The sequence below is a fragment of the Telmatherina bonti genome, assembly GCF_933228915.1.
Source record: "Telmatherina bonti genome assembly, chromosome: 4".
Lineage (NCBI taxonomy): Eukaryota > Metazoa > Chordata > Actinopteri > Atheriniformes > Telmatherinidae > Telmatherina > Telmatherina bonti.
The window spans coordinates 21,790,639-21,811,399 of NC_136622.1; the positions used below are offsets into that span (position 1 = coordinate 21,790,639).

Consider the following 20,761-nt stretch of genomic DNA (forward strand, 5'->3'; position numbering starts at 1 on the left):
GAAGTAAGTATGAATCATTTGCTTGCATTCAGCATGTCGAGTCATCCAGCCAAAAAGCAAAGCAAGACAATACAAAACCAAAAAAAAAAAACAACACACACCTTTGCAATGCATCACTGTGGAGAAGATGGCTCTTAATAGCCATCTTTATGAGGCACTCAGTCATCTCACCACTTATCAAGGACTATAAGTGAATTTTAATTAACCACATTTCGATTTGACCATTTCCTGCTTGGTTAACAAAGCAATATTGTGTGTGCATTAATCCCATGTGTATTCGAGCTGAGGAGCCTCTTACCTTCTTTTGTGAGATAATGAGTAAATCTGAAGATTTAGTGAGAATTTTAAGTATGATCAAAGTAATCCCTTGGTAGGTGCTGCTGGACTTGATAAGGGGCTGCGCCAGTTTCTTTGAGGTAATGTGCTGTTATTGTTAACTGTTGTTAATTGTGTAAAACTCGACTATATTCTGTGTTTGTTTGTTTGTTTTGTTTTTTTTCCTTTGTCTTTTCAGTGCCATCCAGTGCTAATAACTATATCTAATGTGCCCTTAACCTCCATACCTGTTTCCTGTGTGTGGTTCTTGTGACTGTGGCTCTCCTTCTTGACTCTTAACGCTGTGTGACAAGTTGATTTGATATCTGAGACAGACCATTGCAAAATGACACACTTGTACATGTTCACTTGTATTCTTTCTCTTAGGTTCCATTAGTTTGTCTGTCTTAAATTATATGGGATTTTATGCTTCAGCCCAAGAACGACATGGAGAGACAATGTTAGAGGGGCAAGGGTAAGGCTCTCAAGTCTGTTGGGTTTTTATCAGCTTCCACAGGATAACCTTTCTCCCCCTTTCCCACCCCAAATCCTCTTCCTCTGCTCTTCCAGTCCTTTCACTTGTATCTTAATCATATAGCACTCTGCTCTGCCTAATTTACCCTCTATGAGTATTATGTCTTTATCTCCTTTCTCTTTCTCAACCATAAATTTCTTTGCAGGTACAAAGGACTTTTCACATCTCGTCAGCTGCCCCAAAATAACAGAAAAACATCCCCTATGGCCTACTGTTACTAAAAATACTACGCACATAAAACCTATACTAAACACTGACCTTCTCTCTCAGTGTATATACATGTATAAACGCAATATTATACATGCATATACATACATAGATTTATGTGTGTATGTCAAGCTACTCTCCGCCTATACCAGGGCCGTCTCTCTTCCTTAGTAACTATTCTCACCTCTAACAGTTTGGAACCTCTTTTGCTTCTCTGTTTTTGTGTAGGTGTCTATAGTCAGCCTTGTAGCTAATGCGCTGGGCTACTCCGATCTAGGGCCCATTAAATCACTCAGGACACTAAGGGCCTTGAGACCCCTCAGAGCCTTGTCACGTTTTGAAGGGATGAGGGTAAGATCCAAAGCTAAGCAGCTGATCCTTCCGCATGCCCATTCAACAGTTTAAAGCATGCTAGAACTGATCAAAAACAAACTTAAGAGGACAAAAAAAAAAAAAAAAAATCCAAATTATTGGGGGATTGATTTTAAACCAGTTAATGAAAGCCAAAAAACATTACCTTTCCATGCGCAATCCTGTACCATGTCTTTGTTAGAGCGAAACAATAAGTCATGATGCAGCTGGGAGTTACACTGTAAAAATATTGCCAGCAGAGTAACATTTATTTCAATTGAATTCCTTTAACAAACAGAAAAGTCTAAATGCAAAAATTGATTTGTAAAAAAAGAAGAAAAAAAGACTCAAGAAAAAAGCTTTTTTTCACAAGCTGCCTCATCACAAAAGAGACAAACTACAAGTTTTTATTACCTCATTTTACTTTTTTTTTTAGTTTTTTTTTTTTCCTGGATTGGCCAAAGTGAATGTGAAATTGGTCAAAGCTAACCAAACTTACATGCCATCTCATAGAGCATTCAAACCAACAATTCAATCAACCACTGCTTTCAATTGACAACCCCCCCCCCTCTCCTCCACATGCCCCCTCCTGCTCCCATGGCCTCCTCCCTCCCCAGCTCACACCATCCCTCAATGCATCTGGTGTGGAGAACAACCAGCAGGAACCAGGGAGCTGCAGGACACTAAAACCTTTGCCCAGCCAGTCACACAAAAACTGCATGCAGGCCAGTTGGCAAACAACCACTTAGATGAATCTGTCATTTTTACAGAGTGGAAATCATCCAGTGTGACAGTACCTGTGGTTGCTTCAGCCATTGCCTCCTAAAATCTGATTGGTTTTCTCTGTGACTGGCAGTAGCGATAGGTTGCACCTGGTTGTTGTCACCTATTCTCTCCTCTGTCCTTTTCTTTTTCTTATTCTCTTGACCTCTTGATCTCATTCTTCCTTATCTTTCACTATCTTTGTCTTGTCTTCTAGTTTGAGATTCTCCTTCTCACCTCAAACTTCCCACCTTCTCCTCCTTTTCAACCTCAGCACTGCACAGCACCCCCTCCCTCTTTACCTTCTACCTTTGCACCCCTTATCCCTTCACTACTCACTCCATCTCGACCCGGTACAGCTGGGCTGGACCGTTGGAGGGTCACCACACTCTCTCCTGCTTGTCCAGGATCTATTTGCATCAGGGACTGAGACATAAACCACACACTCTGAGTGTTGTGGCTTTGGGAGGAAAGTATTTGTTAAGCTTCTGCCATTTTCACGTTTTGGATTGTACCTCCAAATGAAATAATCTGCTATCAGTTCATCCTGGCAGCAGATTCTCTGTGTAATTATTTTCCTCCATTTGAACATATAAGGGCAGTTTTGATACCTTTTTTTGGTAAATGCAGGTAGAAGCTTAGCAAATATGCAAGGCTACCATTTCACTCAAAGCATTTCTGCTGTCATGTCATGGCACTACATACTGTAGCGCATACAGCAGGCCCTGGCTTCCTGTTGCCTTCCACTCCCACAGGAAGTGAAACTGGGAGGCAACAATGGGCCCACTTAACTCTGACTTTAAGTTGTGGGTGGGTGGTGGCCCATAGCTTGACTTGCACTGCAGTACTAGATAATAGTCTCAACTGTAGACAAACAATGTGTCCCCCCTGTTTAGCATGTCCCAAAAATGACAGACTAGCAGATGAAGACATGTGTAATCATTTAGAGGGTGGACTGATTGCAAATTGATTAAATAATAAAATTTGACTCAGAGGACAGCCTCATTCATATTAGATATCCAGTGACTAAAATGTGATGCCGTTGCAGACTGAGCAGACATCAATGCTTTTAGGCCCTGGATAGCCTTTATGGATGCTAACATAACAGTTGAAATTTCCCAGGCTTAAGTTTCAAGATGTCATTTTTGGGGTTGGAAAGCATGACACATTTGCTTAATTCAGATATTAATGCCATTACCAATACCTCAGTGAATGAACTCATCCACTGGGTGTATGTGGTAAAAAGAGGTGAGGGTGGCCCAGTAATGCAAAGAAAAACAAACTAAGGAATTTGACCCTGCTGTATCAATTTTTCTTTTTCTTTTTTAACTATAATGTTTGTGTTCATCAATTGAATTACCATTTTGTTTGAACTGGAAATGGAAAATTTGAGGTCAAAGCAATAAATAAATGAGTTGAGAAACATGTGAATGGAGAGATGACACTATAGGAAAGAGATTATGGAGAATTAGAACAAGAAAAACTTATGCATTTTTGCCCGCTTAGCCTTCTAGCACAACACTTTGTAAACTTCCAGTACAACTCAGCAGCACAGAGTCGGCAGTGCAGCTCCCAAGACTGCGAAACCTGCAGCGATGATGGGATGTTCTTACTTCACTTTTTTGTTAATGCTTCCTGGAAATCTTAATCCCTGTTTTTTGCACAATGCCTTGTGAAAGAATAGTTTCACATCAGACAATTACAGGATTAAGCTCTATTGATGCTTTGACTCAACATGAGGAAAGTATGTGACAGTATGTGACTTCAACTGCTAAAATCTGGGTTTACACATAATAAAGGCCAAGTTTACAACCAGTAGTCTCTCATGTAGGTCACATAGTGACACAGATATTTACCATACCATACACTCCACATAAACACCAGTATAACTCATCGGATTATCAACAAACTAACTATTTAGCCACAATCTCTCTCTATCCAAACATTCTCTATTTATTTATTTATTGATTTGAGCAGATTTTTGAGATTGCACAATGCCATGTAACACGCATGTATAATAACTGCTGATGCACATAATGCATTTTTGAAAGCCATTTTCCCTCTTTCTGAGAATGCTTTCTACACAGCATGGCCTAATTCTGTCTTTTTTTTTCAAACAGAATATTTTGAAAGCGGTTAAATAGTAACTCAGTTCAAGCAAAGAGTCATTCTCTCAGCCAGTGCACTGGCATCACTGGGAAGATTTAAACTGCAATATGGGTAGTTTTTTTTATTTTTTTATTTATTTATAGGCTATATATATTTTATACATTTGAAGCAATATTTTTAATCTCATATACAATTTGGATTCCACCTTCAGCAGCCTGTGAGGGTTGTACACAGACTGAGAGAATCCTGCTCTAGAGCTCCTCCTTGTCTGTTTGTAATGAGGAGGGAATATGGCTCCACAAAACAAGTCTGCCAAAGACATGCATGCTCAGCTGTCTGCCTGAGAGCTGCTGGTCGGCCTGCCTAACACTGGTAGTGAGCGGTTCACTATGTGCTGGGCTTATGAATCTCTGATAAATCAGACTAAATAGCTAGAGAGGAATACATTTCTGGGTGGTGTGGGAATTATAATTTCTTACTCTTGTTTTTAACTGCTAAAATGTTATGTTGTTTGACTAGGGCTAGTTATAGAAAGGAGCTATATTACAAAGATTAATTGTCTAAATTTGGGGTGGTTGGAGTGGACACTTCATAGTGTTATGGCAAACACTATTTTGTTACTAAAAAAAAAAAAAGAAGCTAACATTGTAAACTCAAAGACTAATTAGACTGGCCTATTCATTAGTACACATATAGACTGTCATGTAAAATTCTCAAATTATCATTAAATGTTCCTGGTATTTCATAGCTAACATGTATCATTAAACATTTCTAGGAAAAAATATTAATGTACTCACATATGTCCTGTATATACATTATAATTCATAATAGGAACAGTACATACAGTTTAATGAACTAAAGCTATAACAAAATATGTGAACTGATGTGTGTGTCTTTCTGTGTAATTTTATTAAATAAATATTATTGTAAATTTTTACAAGTGAACAATTATTATATTTTTCAGTTACTCCAGTACATGAAATCACAGTATTTTTTAAATAACGCTTAATACCTCACGCTACATGCACAAAGCATAAAGATCAACCGTATAAAAGAGAAGACTGTGTTGTATGAATGTTACTTTAATTGCAAAAATATGTGTAATCCAAAAGAATCAAACTGAGATTACATTTTCTTTCAGATTTTGGCATGTGTGTGTGGATGTGTGCTTGAGTTCTATCTTAAACAGATCTTATAGTCACATCAGTGCTGCTTTAATTAGAATCGAACTGACACAGCTCTCCTTGCATTTAATTGCACACACTTCAGTTTGCCCAGGACAGCATGAAGTATCATTTGTTTTACTGCTTCCTTCATGGTAAAAGTAAAGATTGATGTGATTTTTAATCAGAAAGTGTAATGCCATAACAGTACGTAGTGTCCTATCAGGGGGGTAAAATGAACTGTGTTTGTTTCTTGGTTCTCACACTGTTATATCCTGTCTTCCTTGGTCTGGTCTAGGTGGTAGTCAACGCCTTGGTGGGTGCCATCCCTTCCATTATGAATGTGTTGCTGGTTTGCCTCATCTTTTGGCTGATTTTCAGTATAATGGGGGTCAACTTGTTTGCGGGCAAGTACTACTACTGTTTTAATGAGACATCGGAGGAATACTTTCCTGTCGACGTGGTCAACAACAAAACCCAGTGTTTGGCACTCATTGAAAGCAACTTTACTGAGGTCAGGTGGAAGAACGTCAAGATCAACTTTGACAATGTGGGCGCCGGCTACCTCGCCTTGTTGCAAGTGGTGAGAGTGCCACTCTTCATCTTGTCTCCTGACTTTCATTTCTTGTTTCACTCTAACTTGTGTTCTTTTCTTATTTTCCTACGCACTTGTGTTTTTGTCTTCTATTTATGTGTCTCACCTGAAGGTCTGTTTTTGCTTTAAAGTCCATTTGTTTTTTGCTTTCACAGCACTATAACGATGCATATTTTCCATATTCATTGTGCATTTTGTGCCCTTCTTTCATACACTTGTTTCTTTCCATGCACAAGCTGTGCCACAGGACATTCATCAGTTTCGGTTTGAGTATTCTTTGAGGATTGCAATTGTTTAAATATGTTTTTTGCATTGTTTTATGACAATATGTGAAACTATGCATTAAATCATGTCTCTCTTTTGAAAGGCCACATTTAAAGGCTGGATGGACATTATGTATGCAGCTGTGGATTCCAGAGAGGTATCTTTACTGCTTCATTACAATATTGATTTGCAGCATTTCATTGTATGCCTGACTACAAGTAAAGTATCATAAAGAAAAAGCAGGTTAATCCACCTTGTTGCTGTAAATGAAACAATACTAACTTACTAGCCAATGGGTAAATAGCTTGTTTTAGTATAAACATTAAAAAACTGGTTGCCTGGATCCTATTACAAGGCAACCAAGAAGACTAAAGTCCTTGCTAAGAAATGTTTTGGCACAGAAAATCTGAAATATAGCTAAACTTAGTTTTTTGTTTTTTTTTTGTTTTTTTTTTTTTTTTGGCATAGAATAAACAAGCTAGTGTTAATTAGTACACAGTTAACTTAGGGCAGAGTGAGGCGGTCTATGTTGCTTTGTTTTCAGGGTTTACGTTTAACTAAATGAACCAGTTTGCAAGAGCGTCTATAAGTACATCTTTTAAAATGTTGACATTTTCCTTGACAATATTTTGCAGTAATATAAACACTTATCTTTAAACACTGTTTCTCATTTTAAGGTGGAAGACCAGCCTGACTATGAAGTCAACATCTACATGTACATCTACTTTGTTGTCTTCATCATATTTGGATCCTTTTTCACCCTTAACCTCTTCATTGGTGTGATCATTGACAACTTCAACCAGCAGAAGAAAAAGATAAGACCTGCACTGTCTCCTAATTTCAGAATATTTTGCAGATTTTTTCTTTCTTTTCCAAATTTGAATGTGATTATAACCAGTTTTTTTCTTATTCCTATACTTTGGAGGTCAGGATATCTTTATGACAGAGGAACAGAAGAAGTACTACAATGCCATGAAAAAACTGGGGTCCAAAAAGCCACAAAAACCCATTCCTCGACCTCAGGTATGGTTCTTTTAAGGGTTTCTGCTCATGACCAAGTGTTGATGTCATATTAAGATGAGTGTTGGACTTTTAGTGAATCTTAACTTTATGTGTCCCCACATCTTTTGTGTCACCTCACCTTACAGAACAAGATCCAGGGAATGGTGTTTGACTTTGTGACGCAGCAAGTCTTCGACATATCTATTATGATATTAATCTGCCTCAATATGGTCACCATGATGGTGGAAACAGATGACCAGTCAAATGAAACAGAACTTGTCCTCTACTGGGTCAACTTCATCTTTATTGTAGTCTTCACCATGGAGTTTTTACTGAAGCTTTTTGCTCTGCGTCATTATTACTTCACCAACGGATGGAATATCTTTGATGTGGTAGTGGTCATTCTGTCCATTGTTGGTAAGTGACAGAGATGGTAGACAGTTATACTGATTTGAGAATATCATATTTAGAAAGATGTCTTATCCTGACTATATTCTCTTGCTTTCCTTTTGTTCTCCACTACTTTTATTCAGGTATGTTCCTGGCTGATCTGATTGAGAAGTACTTTGTGTCACCAACCTTGTTCAGGGTGATCAGGTTGGCTCGTATTGGACGCATCCTTCGTCTGATCAAAGGAGCTAAGGGCATCCGGACTTTACTCTTTGCCTTGATGATGTCACTGCCAGCTCTGTTTAATATTGGGCTACTGCTCTTTTTGGTCATGTTCATCTTCTCCATTTTTGGCATGTCTAACTTTGGCTATGTGAAACACGGAGCGGGTATTGATGACTTGTACAACTTCGAAACCTTTGGAAACAGCATGATCATCCTGTTTATGATCACCACATCAGCTGGCTGGGATGGCTTGCTGCTGCCAATTCTCAACTATCCACCAGACTGTGACCCCAGCTTGGAGAACCCGGGTACATCGGTGAAGGGTGACTGTGGTAACCCCTCAGTAGGAATCTTCTTTTTTGTCATGTATATCATCATTTCTTTTCTGATTGTGGTTAACATGTACATTGCCATCATCCTGGAGAACTTTAGTGTGGCCACGGAGGAAAGTGCTGATCCACTCAGTGAGGATGACTTTGAGACCTTCTACGAGATTTGGGAGAAATTCGATCCCACAGCTTCTCAGTTCATTACTTTTGCCAAGTTGTCTGACTTTGCTGATGCTTTGGAGCACCCTCTTCGTGTGCCAAAGCCCAACACCATAGAACTAATTGCCATGGACCTGCCTATGGTGAGTGGTGATCGTATTCACTGCCTGGACATCCTGTTTGCCTTCACAAAACGTGTGCTGGGTGACAGTGGTGAGTTGGACATGCTAAGGCAGCAGATGGAGGAGCGTTTTGTTGCAGCCAACCCCTCCAAAGTGTCGTATGAACCCATCACCACCACCCTCCGCCGCAAACAAGAGGATGTTTCTGCCAAAATTATTCAGAATGCCTACCGCGCTCACCTCATCAGGCGTGGCATCATCTTCAAGCGCTATGCTTTTGCTAACAATAAGCTTGAAAATGGTGGGACCAACCAAGACAAGAAGGAGAGCACACCATCCACAGCATCTCTCCCATCTTATGACAGCGTGACCAAACCTGACAAGGAGAAGCAGGACAAAAACAAAGAGGATTGGGCCAGGAAAGAGAAGGACAAGAACCAAAAAGATGAGTGGGAATCCAAGTGTTAGGATTCAATGACTAAAAATCCAATGGGATACAGTGAAATGAGACTCTGAGCCCAAACACTCAACAAATGTAGAAAAACAGTAATAACAACAACAAAAATCATACACATACACAAAAATTGTTTACATACTCAAATACTGCTGAGGATATGTGGTTTCCTATGTTGTCAAAGACAGCTGAACCAAACCCAATCAGTTTACCATGGAACTGTTGCTGCATAGCAACCAGGTGAATAGAAATGAGGGATAACTACAAAACTAAAAAAAAGTGACTCACAGTGTGTTCACCAATGGCACACATTTCTTTGGGGACCAACTGCACAGAATTCACTGCTAATGATCGGAGAAATGCAACATACCTGCCACCACCAAGTGTGGAATCCTGCAGCAAAGCTCCGATGCTACGGTACCGGATCCTGCAGATCCTAACAGAACTGTATCCGCAGTCTGAAAGAGGCTCTGCAACACTGAGTTTACCATCTTTATCAAGGAGAAAATTAATCAGCCAAGCAAGTTTAGCTTTGAGGGAAGCTCTAGTAAGGGAAGGGGAAACGCAGTACCATAGACAAAGAATTATTATTACTTCTATTTTGTTTGTTTGTGCAGAGTTAACTTGCATCTTTACATTATTTGAGCAGCAAAAAAAAAAAGGAAAAAAAAAAAGACAAACAAGACAGCATCTGGCCCATGTCACTGGTCTTTTCATCTTCTCTTTGTTATACTGACATTGAAAAAGACATTTTCTACATGGGCTTTCAAACTGATCGAGTAGGGACATTAGTCAGTGTTTTAATTTGGGCCGAAGGAAACTTGCTCACACAGACTTCCAGATAAATAACTATTGTGCTCGTTAAATGCATAGAAATGACTTGCATGAAGGCATGTTTTTTTGATCAGGAATCATGCATGAGTATTCATAGTCCACAAGACACGAATTCTCAGACCACCGCAGTGGCTTGGCTGTAAGTTTGAGGCTGTCCGCTGGGGAAATTACAAGAACTATAAATGAAAAACGAAGAGTTTGGACTATTAAATAGGTAATTCTGGGGAAATGATGGTTGTATTACAGCACCTTTAATGAGCTTTGCTTTTCAATTGACAGATATTTTAAGTCAGTCCCTAATTCAAATTTCAGTTGAATGAAAGATGTAAGCACTCAGAGGCGCGGTCTCAGTCAGATCAGCCAACAATAGAAAAGGGATTTTTGCTGCTCTTAATGTTGATAGCATAGGAAGAGTGTGGAGTGTATGTGTGTTAGGTAGCAGGATGTCCTCATGTTGAGGGTGTACAGATTTGGAAGACAAGTAGTCTTGAACCAAATCTGGGGCCTAAATCTCTTTGTTTACTTACAGCCATGCAACAGTCACTTACCTCTGGTCCATGTTAAAGCAGTGAGAGCAGGTGATGTTTCATGCCAAGGAATCCATATCTGACACCAGTGAGAGTCCAATGTGCTCAAGTGTCAATAGGTATCCCTACTACTGCTGTATTTCCTGTAGAGGGGACTGGAATATGGCTAGAAGTTCTGGTTTGGCTTTCTTTTTCCTTTTGGGATTTTCTTTTGGGCTTGTGGAAGAACTGAAAAAGGTGTCTGTTTCAAATTTTGGACAATACTTTTACTGAGTCATTTCACTGAAGTTCCTCCTTTGTACTATATCATGTCCACACAAGAATTTCCCTGGAAGGGAAGTTTTAGGCAGTGCTTTTCAGACAAATTGAGTTGCCAGCTTTAGGGGGCCAAAAAGCTTTTACTGATGTCCTAGTGATGCAATCATTCTCAGAAAAAGGCTTTGATTGATAATCGAGAATGACACTGACCATCTCATAAAGTGGAGTTAACAGAAAATTATCAAAAGGACGTGCCTCGTTGTGCCTCGCATGGATAGAAAGTGGATAGCTATGAAGGGCTTGTGGTTTGGACTGTAGAATTATATGGATTGTGTTTGATTTTCAGGGAGGTGTTTGAGTGATAAATAACAGCTTAATTGTGGACCAATACAGTAAAGGGCCTCCCCTGCAGGGTTTTCGACTGACTGCCATGAGAACAAAAGAGAACTGCAAGAGCTGAAAACGAGAACAGTGCTTTTGTCTGAGTCAGAGTGCTGAAAGTCCCATGTTTGTCAGTGTATCATTGTGCTTTTGTGGGACCTCTTAATCACTGTGTGGTCTTGGACCCAGGCTTGCACCATCTTTTCACATACTTGCAGGCTTTCAAACTCTTATCAACTGCTTCAAAACTAATTATCCAGACATGGAGGTAGAAAAGCTAACACTTGCCAACAGAAATCATCAGCAGACCTCACATCAAAGCAGCTATGTTGTGTAATGAGCTTTGTGGGTGTTTTTCATAGTAAAAATAAAATGAAAAAAATTCTAAACGGAGGCTTTCTCAAGCAGTAATCCAGACACAACTGCCTCTTTAGATGTTCTGCCATTTTTTTCTACACAGGAGCGATGGTCCTATCTCTAAGTGGATGACCAGACATAAATCTGGCATCCATTGTCACACCACTAATGACATTTGGTGTGTTTTACACTGCCTGTACCAGAACCCCCTGTATAACAGTAAAGGAGGTCTGTTTACAAAATGAGGTCTCTAAATCAGTTTGGCTGCTGCACACTGAAACCAAATACATTCCCAATGAGAACCACAGGAGAAGTGAGCAATGTCTTTCAATTAACCCATGTTCATCTTGGATGTAATGTTTAAGAATGATACATTTACACTTGAAAAAAAAAAAAACAAACAAAAAAAAAAAGTAAAAAAGTAAAAAAAAAAAAAAAAAGAGAGAGAGAGAGAGAGAAAACACAAAAACATATAAATGTAAAAAGAACGAACTTTTTGAGAGAAACTATAAATATTGTATTATATTGTTTTATTTTATCGGCATGCTTTGTTGTGTTTTTTTGTAAATACAGAATTTTAAAAATGTTACTATTAATAATCAAAAAATGAATAATAACAATAATATAGAATGGCTTCCAGCTATGCCCTTTGTCACATTTGTTACCTTTTGGATTTTTTGAGACACTTTTCACTTTGTTGACGGAAATTGAATGAAATATAGATATTATATAATACAAAAGATATATACATGTATACATATATGTCTATATGTATATACATAAACAGAAGAACACTGTCACATTTTATTTGTGTGCAACACGTTCAGTGGATGTCTAAAACTGGTTGTTTCCAGCACTCCCCTATGTTGGGGAATAGCTCATGTGCAATGTTACTGGATGTAGCCTGATCATGACAAATGGATAATGTTACCAGCACATTTCTCACTTAAATGTCATATCTCTCACATTCAGAGTATACAAGACACAGCCACAAACACAAACACACCAAGGTGACTTTTCTCACTGCTCACCAACTTTACTGGTGACGTCAGCTGGTGTGACTGACTGCTTCACACACCCTGAGATGATTCCTACCCCAGGGACTTTCCGTCCCGCCCATACCCACACTTCAGTGCCATTACAATTCAACACACATGCAATCATAATGTCATTATCACACTTCTTTTGTTGAATGGTTTGTTTCTAATGTTCCACTCAATGGCATGTGCCTTTTTTCTGCTTTTTCTGCAAATTTGGATGTCAATGCCACTCTAAAAAAAAGCAACAATTAAAAAAAAAAAAAAAAAAGGAAAAACAAAACTAATTTGTTTCCAAGCAGTGGAGGGTGGGGATTTGGGGTTGATTTTAACATTATTCAGGGATGTCAAGTCAGAAATACTGCTGGAGGATCATCCAGACACCCCACTTCATCTTAATATTCAACAGTGTGTAATGTTAACAGAAAAAACAGCTAACTCAAAAATGTCCTGTTCTTAGTGCTATGTGTGTCACCCACTTGGCTTGTGAAAAAGCAGCTTGCCTTCTATATTTTGGTTTGGTTTCTTCTCTATTTCTGTTTCCATCTGAAATTATTTTTGTATCAATATTTGATTATAGAACTCATTCTTTTTTTAAGCATGGCATTTTCTTTCTTTTTTTGCTGAAAAATAAAAAAAAGTGCTTTTCAAACTGTTGTTATCATTTGACACCGTGGTAAAAGAGGATATACAGTAAATTATGATGGTGTGTTGCACAACCACTTGGACTCTTGGTTTAGAATATATGAAAGATTGTCTTCATTTGAGCACGAACCTTTTTATTACCAATAAAGCAGCCTTCCAGTTACAACTTCTGTGTTCGTTTGCTTTTGTGTTTTCAAGAAATAGATTCTTTTTTTTTTTAAGCGGTTGAAAAGTGTATCCATGCCTGATGTGGCAGAAGCTTTAAAGTTTCATTTCTGACTTCCTTCAGGCTTTTTTCAGATTCATCATATCCACTTACAGTGGTGGTTACCATTTTGTAATGCTGGATACCACAGACAAAAGATCCTGTGAAATGGAGCAGAGTACACACATGGGTTGAAAAGCAGCCTTTCAAATGTAATGGACTTATTGAATTTGTTAAGAGGTCCGTCAACTTCCCCCTCACAGGCAGAAGATGGAGTACAGCCCTTTGTTGTTCAGTCCATGTGCACTGTGTTGCTACTGTTTGTGATCCACCTCTAGTATCCTGGATGTGATATTATAGCCAACACATGTCCAATACAAGTAAAGGTTTGGTGGACATGTTGTTGTTCCTTTCAGGAGGATGGCAAGAAATACTTTCTAAGTGGGTGGAATTCTATTCTATGGTACATAAGATCTTGAGGCAGTGCAGACTGATTGCATGCACATCCTCTGTATTCCTCCAATAGTATACTCTCCTGTAGTCTTTCCTTTTGCCACAAATAACATCCCCACAGTCACGTGGACTTTTAAACTCTCAGCATCCCCCTCCACCTCCCTAGCCCTTCCTACATCTCCCTGGATTTTTTAAACAAAACAAGTTTTTAAAGACAGTTTAAAGATGTTTTGAAACTCCTTGTCTGTCTGTTGTGTATTATCTGCTCATGTAGACAATGGAAACAAGCACACGACAGATGATCGTCCCTTTCTTCTAAACGTGCTGCTATGTACCGGGATGGCTGTCTGAGACTGCAGCGAGGTGGAGAGGAGAGGAAAGAGGGAGTTCAGACAGGGAGGGGGAGGCAAGGAGAGAAGGGGATGGGAGGTGGTTGAGCACTGCAGTGCAGATAAATTAATGCAGCAGTCGAGGCTGAGTCAGCAGCACACTCCCAGTTTGGCTTAGCGCCTCTGTTAGTATGTGCCCATGGCAGCACCAGTCCCCGTTTCCACCAAAACACGTACAGAATACAAGATCCAAGAAATGCTCTCTTTCGCAAATTCTACACGCCATTAATGGCTACCAGCCGCGAGCGTCGGCGCGCGCGGCGCGGAAGGAGCTGTCCCTGGTTCTGGAGGTGGAAACCAGCGGCAGGAACATCTTGTGCCCAGCTCTGGAGCTCTCTGGGTGGGGCTTTATTGGACGAGAACAGCGCTGACTGGAAGCTAAACCCGCCATGAACAACAGCAACATAAATGTTCAGCATTCAGGGGGAAGTCGATGTAATTCACCAAGAACCACACCTACATCCTCCTCTCCCTTTCCTCTCCTCTCTCCCAGCTTTCCTCACACCTCAGCCCTCCCTCGTAAGTGAGCTGCCACATAGTATGTGGTTTCTCTGTGGGTAAACCTGAACGTGGCTAAATATAACGTTTAGAAGTGTCACGCCTTTTCTTTTGCCATGATTAGTCTGGAGGTTTTTGTCTTTTTACAGCAAATGGTCACATCAAAAAGGTCCTGTACAAGCTTACTCCTCTAGTTGCCAAAGATAGCTGTGTTTTATATACAAGTGTTTTCATCCAGTGCAGTATAGCGTTTCTTTATGTGTACTGTTCTGTTTGTGCTACTCTAATTTCCTTCCTCTGACACATTTAGCTGCAATCCTGCTGGTAAATTACTGCCAGATAGTTGATTAGATAGTGTAAAGGGGGGCTTTCCTTCTTCCTACTTTGATCCCATATCACTCCTTTACTGAGATCGGGGGTCGTGTGTGTGTGTGTGTGTGTGTGTGTGTGTTTGTGTGCTACTGGTGTTCCCTCCCTCTTTCCCCTCTCCTCCCATCTTGTCTTTTCACCCCAGAGAGAGTCAGAGCAGAGGAGGGAGGGCAGACCTCTGAGAAATACCCTTCCATCATGGTCAGATGCCAAGACATCCTGAAACAGTCTCATCTTTTACACCTCACATTATGGTCACTGTGATTCTTGTTTCAAAAGGAGAAATAAGATTATACATGGCAACATTCCAGATATGAAAACCCACACAACCAGCAGTTGCAGCCCACAGCTAATTTTCTGTGACCTAAAATCCATCATTCCTTTTCTTCACTTTGAATTAACATCACGTATTACATAATCATATTGTGCAACAGTGTAAATTTGTGTGGACAAAGAAGTCTACACTGCAAAAAGAAACAAAATGCACACTGCTTTTCTTATTAAAGATGTCCCAAATCAGCCACAGCATGAGATGCATGATTTGCCAAACAACAGCACACCCAAGTGGTCAGTAGGGATGTATGCAAGACATTTTCCTTTTATGTGTCACTAACCTTTTTCCTCTGGAGAGGATGCCGAAAAACAAACAAACAAAAAAACACTTACGGACAGTTTCTGCTAATATAATGAAGCTTTAAAATATTTTATTCTCAAAACTTAAATAAAAATACATTTGTCAGCCAAAGACCATCCAAAAGCATACAACTAAATTTACAGGTTATTCATTAAAAGAAAATCTCAGTTTGTCTATACAGCAATGTAAATCCAACATTTTAAAACAAAAAACAGACACACAATATAGATTTTTTTTATTCTTTGTAAGGCATGGGTATATGTGTGTTTTCCTCTAAAATTATACAAAAAAATAATGAGCTTGTCAATGAAGTTTTAAAAAAAACAAATTCCAACTCAGGATACAAAGTTAAATGTCTCAATTATAATAAAATGATTAATTGAAATAGTGTAAAAATGTAAATTTGTCCTAACAGTATCCAAAATGTATGAACCAGCCTGTAATATCTATGTTGCTGCAGAGTAGTTTTGTTTATTGTTGCTAGATTAGACAAGCAGTGACAAAAAAGCAAAACGGCTGGGGTATCTTATACCTCTCCTGCAATTTGGAGGAGTTCCTTGCGACACCTGTAAAATATACAGTTAAGTAAGCAACAGGAAAATACACCAAGGCTAAGATGCTGACATTTACACACACAAAGCTATTATTGGCAGGGCTGAATAGATGTAGAAATATTCCGCTTAGTGGCGACAAATGGCTCGTTTTTGGGAACTGATCATAATATTAAGCTCAATAAAAGATGCAGCTTTGGTTTAAATGTGACTTTTGAGCTCACCCTTCTGATTTGATGCTTGTGAGCCACTCCACAAAATCTTTAGCCTTCATCTTATCAAGATAGTTTGTGAAGTCGCTGGTGAATGTTCCGTCTGAGTGCCTTTTGGTGTTTTGCCCTTTTTCCATCTGAACTGACCGCCATCTAAGACATGAAAGAATTTTCTAAATATTTGCCCATTTTTTGTTCACATATTTCACATATATTCAGAATACGCTGGAGCCAAATTACTTAAGTATATTTAGAAATATAAAATTAAATCTGTCCTTTAAAGATTTAGATGGTCTCAGTTTTTTTATGGAAAATGTGAAAACGTCAACAGAGCAACTTAAAGCCTAACATATGAAGAAAGTAACATTACCTGGGTGATATAGTTTTATCCATAACCATCTCCTTGGTACACGAGCAGAGAAAAAGGACCAGTATACACCACGTGAGTAGCTTCATCCCCAGAACACCTGGTCAACACAAGACCAAGAGGGAAAACACACTCTATTCCAGATTTTAAAACCAAAAGTAACACTAGAAATTTTGGTCAGAATTATGAAACTCACCTGTGGGAAACCTAACTTGTCTCCAGTGAAGTGGTGTGCTTGCTTCCCTTGTGCACATGCAGTGTATATATGATGATGCCACAGAGAAGTCCCTTTACACCTTAAAACAATGTCTTGATGGTGCACCGAGACTGGACTAAACTGCAGTACTGGTATCTCTGGCACTTAGTAAAGACAGCAGGTGTCCTGTGTGACTTGTGGGTCACATCCCACAGCTGATGACCCTCTCTCTCATTACAGAGGTTTGGTTTAAAGCAGATCTGAACTGGAGTGGCGTATACTCTCTGCAAAGGTCAAAGGTAAAAGCCCCAATGCAATAACTCAGAAAGTAGCAGGTGTGAAGAAATGTTGTTCTGGTGTCTGAGGACAAGGTCACGACTCCTAAACTGTATTACTCACTTCTTTAATACTGGAAGAACTACGTATCTGAGCATGTTCAGCCACAGCTTGGAAAACTTCCAGGCTTTATCTATAATTGATTCATTTTCTGTTTTTCTTTGGCTTAAAGAAGAAAACATGACATCAGACACGCTAAATGATAAAAACTTCCACGTAAAACTATGACAGCGTCTATTAATCTCTCAGTTCATGGTTCATGCAATGGAAACAAAAGAAACAATCCCAGTTGTTATTATATGTTCTTGGTCACCAGACCTTGCAAAATTGTGATGCTACATTAAAATTTTTTTAATGTTTTCTTTAGATTGTTTCTGTGCTTCACAGCCACTTATTTTCAGCAGAGATGGGAATTCATACAAAGCATCCTTGATGTTCGGAGGATAATTTGGAACTAAGTAGCTGTCATTTGATGTTTTGCTAAAATCTAACAATTTCTTAGTCAATTAAATTTCATTCATGAATTATTTCTATTAAGTAATCACATCAATCCACAGTGAGTTTGTCAAAGATTTGTGTAAGCAGCATAAATCCATGCATATATCCAGCAGATTTTATACACAATGGTGTTTTCCACCATTTATTGCAGAAATGGGAGCTGTTTTCCCACATTGATTCTGATACATCATCATCATCATCCTCTTTCCTACCACCTGCCTCCTTCATAGACAGCACAAAAAAAATTGTTGGTCCTCCCTGACTCTCAGATCCAGATGTGATAAAGATGTTATTTATATACGTTGACATATTGTTTAAAAAGCTGTTACACGAATTGTAACATTTTTCATTTTTTTTAATGTTGGCATTTTTTTTAAATCAATAAATTAAACAGATCTGATACATTTTATTTTTAACTTTCCACTAAAAGATTTGCATCATAGGCTTTTTTTTTTGCTTCTGTTCACCCTCCAATGTGAAAGATGTTGACCTAGTAAATTGGAAGTAGATTCGCCACCTTTATAAAAACAAAAGCATAAAATTTGTATTTTGTATTTTGCAGTTTTTATCCAGCCATTGGAAGAATCACTGTAGTGTCTTCTTACTAGTAATGGGAAACAAATAAGTTTAAAAAAAAAAAGTTAATCAAACATAAAAGTGGAATTTACTGCTGAGCTATAAATAGCAGGGGTCTTCAATGTTTTTCAGGCCAAGGACCCCAAATGGAAGCTGAAATGGAGCAGGGACCATCATATAGCCGCTTGGCATGTCTACTGCGACCTTGTGTATAACTGTTGTTTAGCTCAGTGAAAATATCAGTAAGATATGTATGTTTGTGAGTCACGGTCACTGTGCAGCAGCTCTTTGGAGAAGTAAAAACTTCTAGATAGATGATTGTAATTTCAGTACACACGACAACACTGTTCCATGTAAAGCTATCAAACCAAATTGTAGGAACCACATGTGTGTAGAATTTCATGTTTAGAAGGATCCAGTTGTGTGCACACACAATTGCCACTTTTGCCTTCTTAGTCTACTTAAAATCTACTGTGGCAAATAATACATCCCCCTTCTGGAGCTGAAATATGAAGAGCTGGAGTTGAAATGATGTTTCTCTCTATGTAATTGAGTGTGTATAGTACTGTCCTTTCACTGTAAGTTCCATACATGTAACTTATAGTGAAGGCACAAGAAACCAGGGCTTACAAACCTTGGAGCCCAAAATCGACCCTGCCAAATAGTGCATCTCCTTCCTTGAACTGAAATGCAAAGAGTTCAAGTTGAAATGGTGTTTCAGTCAGTAGTGTTGACTGAAGTACTCTCAATTTTTTGCCCACAAAAAGAAAAAAAAAAAAACAAACTGAAAAAAAGTAGCCCAGAAAACCTAGTCTATTTAGTTCACCCCAAAAATCTATCTGTATTTGTTCATTGTCACATAATTTCTGCTCTTCAGTTTCAGGGAGTTATGAAAAGATTAAACCAATACTGACACACAGACTGGCTCATAGACATATATAACCTACATATATCTTTTTTATGTCTATGTTCAGGCTAAAGTTAATGCAGTTGATGACTAATTGCACTAGTGTATCATAGCTAACCTTAGCTGAGCTACTGTATATATTCAAAAATGCGGAGTCAAATCTCATCAACCATAAAATAAGCACATCTACTCTATTTTTTTCCCCTGTTTTTTTGTCAACCCAAATGGATTTTGCATTGTCAGACCTGTAACGGGCTCATTTTAGCCTTAGTGACTGAAACACGGAAACACTGAAATGAAAAAAGATACACTTTCCTAAATGCTAATAAAGAATTTTTTTTTTTTACCCCAGTGGAGAAGCTCTAAATGTTCCTGAAGTAGCATAAAGATCTCAAATCTATTGCCATACAAAAAACAACAATAAGAATAAAAAGCTACACTGATTCTAAAGATGTCATGACTTCAAAATGACAGTGGAGCCTCTGGATTGTCACAACAGAGAGGGATTCTTCTCTGTGAGTGCAAAAGGTTTGAAGAAACATGGTCTAACCGGGTCTTGTGGTGTGAGTGTTGTGTCACTGAATGTGTGCAGATCTGACTGAAAGATAACTATTTCTGCCTCTACAGGCTGTTCTGTGGATGTTGGAGGCGGCAGTACGTGTGTGTGGGTGTGCGCGCGCACAGTCACGTGAGAAAATTAAACTATTGAAAGGAAGTTGTGTGAGTTGTGGCTGAGACGCCGAAGTTGTTGTGTTCAAATAGATCCATGAAAGAGAGTTACACCCCCCCGCCCTTTTTTTTTTTTTTTTTTTTTAAAGAGAGAGAGTTACATTGTCTCCCAGTCTTCCTTGCGACTGCTTGCGATACTGGGTCATTCAAATGTTTAAGTTGAGGACAATCTTGCCAAAAAGATAGCCTTACAGCTGAGCATCATTACAATAATAATACGCGACTACAGTCAGCATGTACAGCTCAGTCCTACAGCAAGCCAACAATGAGCTGAGCTACTTTAACTGTCTGTGAAGCTGCACCATGAAGGGACAACTGAAATCTGCTGGGCTGACAAAGTTAGCTTGATCAAGTTACATGTTGGGCCAAGATGCTGGTAATGAACTCAACCACCCAACAATCAGGTCGGTCACCATCTTCAGTTTGACCGCAGAACATTAGAAAGTAGAGGAGAATATTAGATTATAAATTAAATCTTTTCAATAGCAACACATATAATAATAAAAAATAATAACACACACATACAGTACATACATGTATGTGTATACATATATATATATATATATATGTATATATATATATATATATATATATATATATATATATATATATATATATATATATATATATATATATATATACGCATGCTATATAGGTATAGCAAGGGTTTGGAAAATAAAAAGGACACGTTTCTTGCTGAAAATGACTGTCATTTTAGAGCAATATTTTCCTGTTTGCTCTGTGAATACAAATTGATAACTAAGGTCAAAAGGAAATGTTGAAGAAAGACTGTGAGCCATAAATAACAGTCCACAAAGAT

General features: G+C 38.6%; 1 protein-coding gene across 1 annotated transcript in view; it reads left to right on the forward strand.

Annotated features, from left to right (window-relative positions):
• Positions 1-8,996, forward strand: part of scn8aa (sodium channel, voltage gated, type VIII, alpha subunit a) — a gene marked incomplete at both ends in the record, with an annotated part of 36,851 nt that extends 27,855 nt beyond the window's left edge. The window contains 7 exons of the mRNA XM_079238496.1: positions 1,286-1,408; positions 5,741-6,025; positions 6,405-6,458; positions 6,979-7,153; positions 7,200-7,324; positions 7,450-7,720; positions 7,837-8,996. Of these exons, the coding sequence (XP_079094622.1) occupies positions 1,286-1,408; positions 5,741-6,025; positions 6,405-6,458; positions 6,979-7,153; positions 7,200-7,324; positions 7,450-7,720; positions 7,837-8,996 (2,193 nt within the window). The remainder of the gene's footprint in view (positions 1-1,285; positions 1,409-5,740; positions 6,026-6,404; positions 6,459-6,978; positions 7,154-7,199; positions 7,325-7,449; positions 7,721-7,836) is intronic.
• Positions 8,997-20,761: the final 11,765 nt, after the last annotated feature.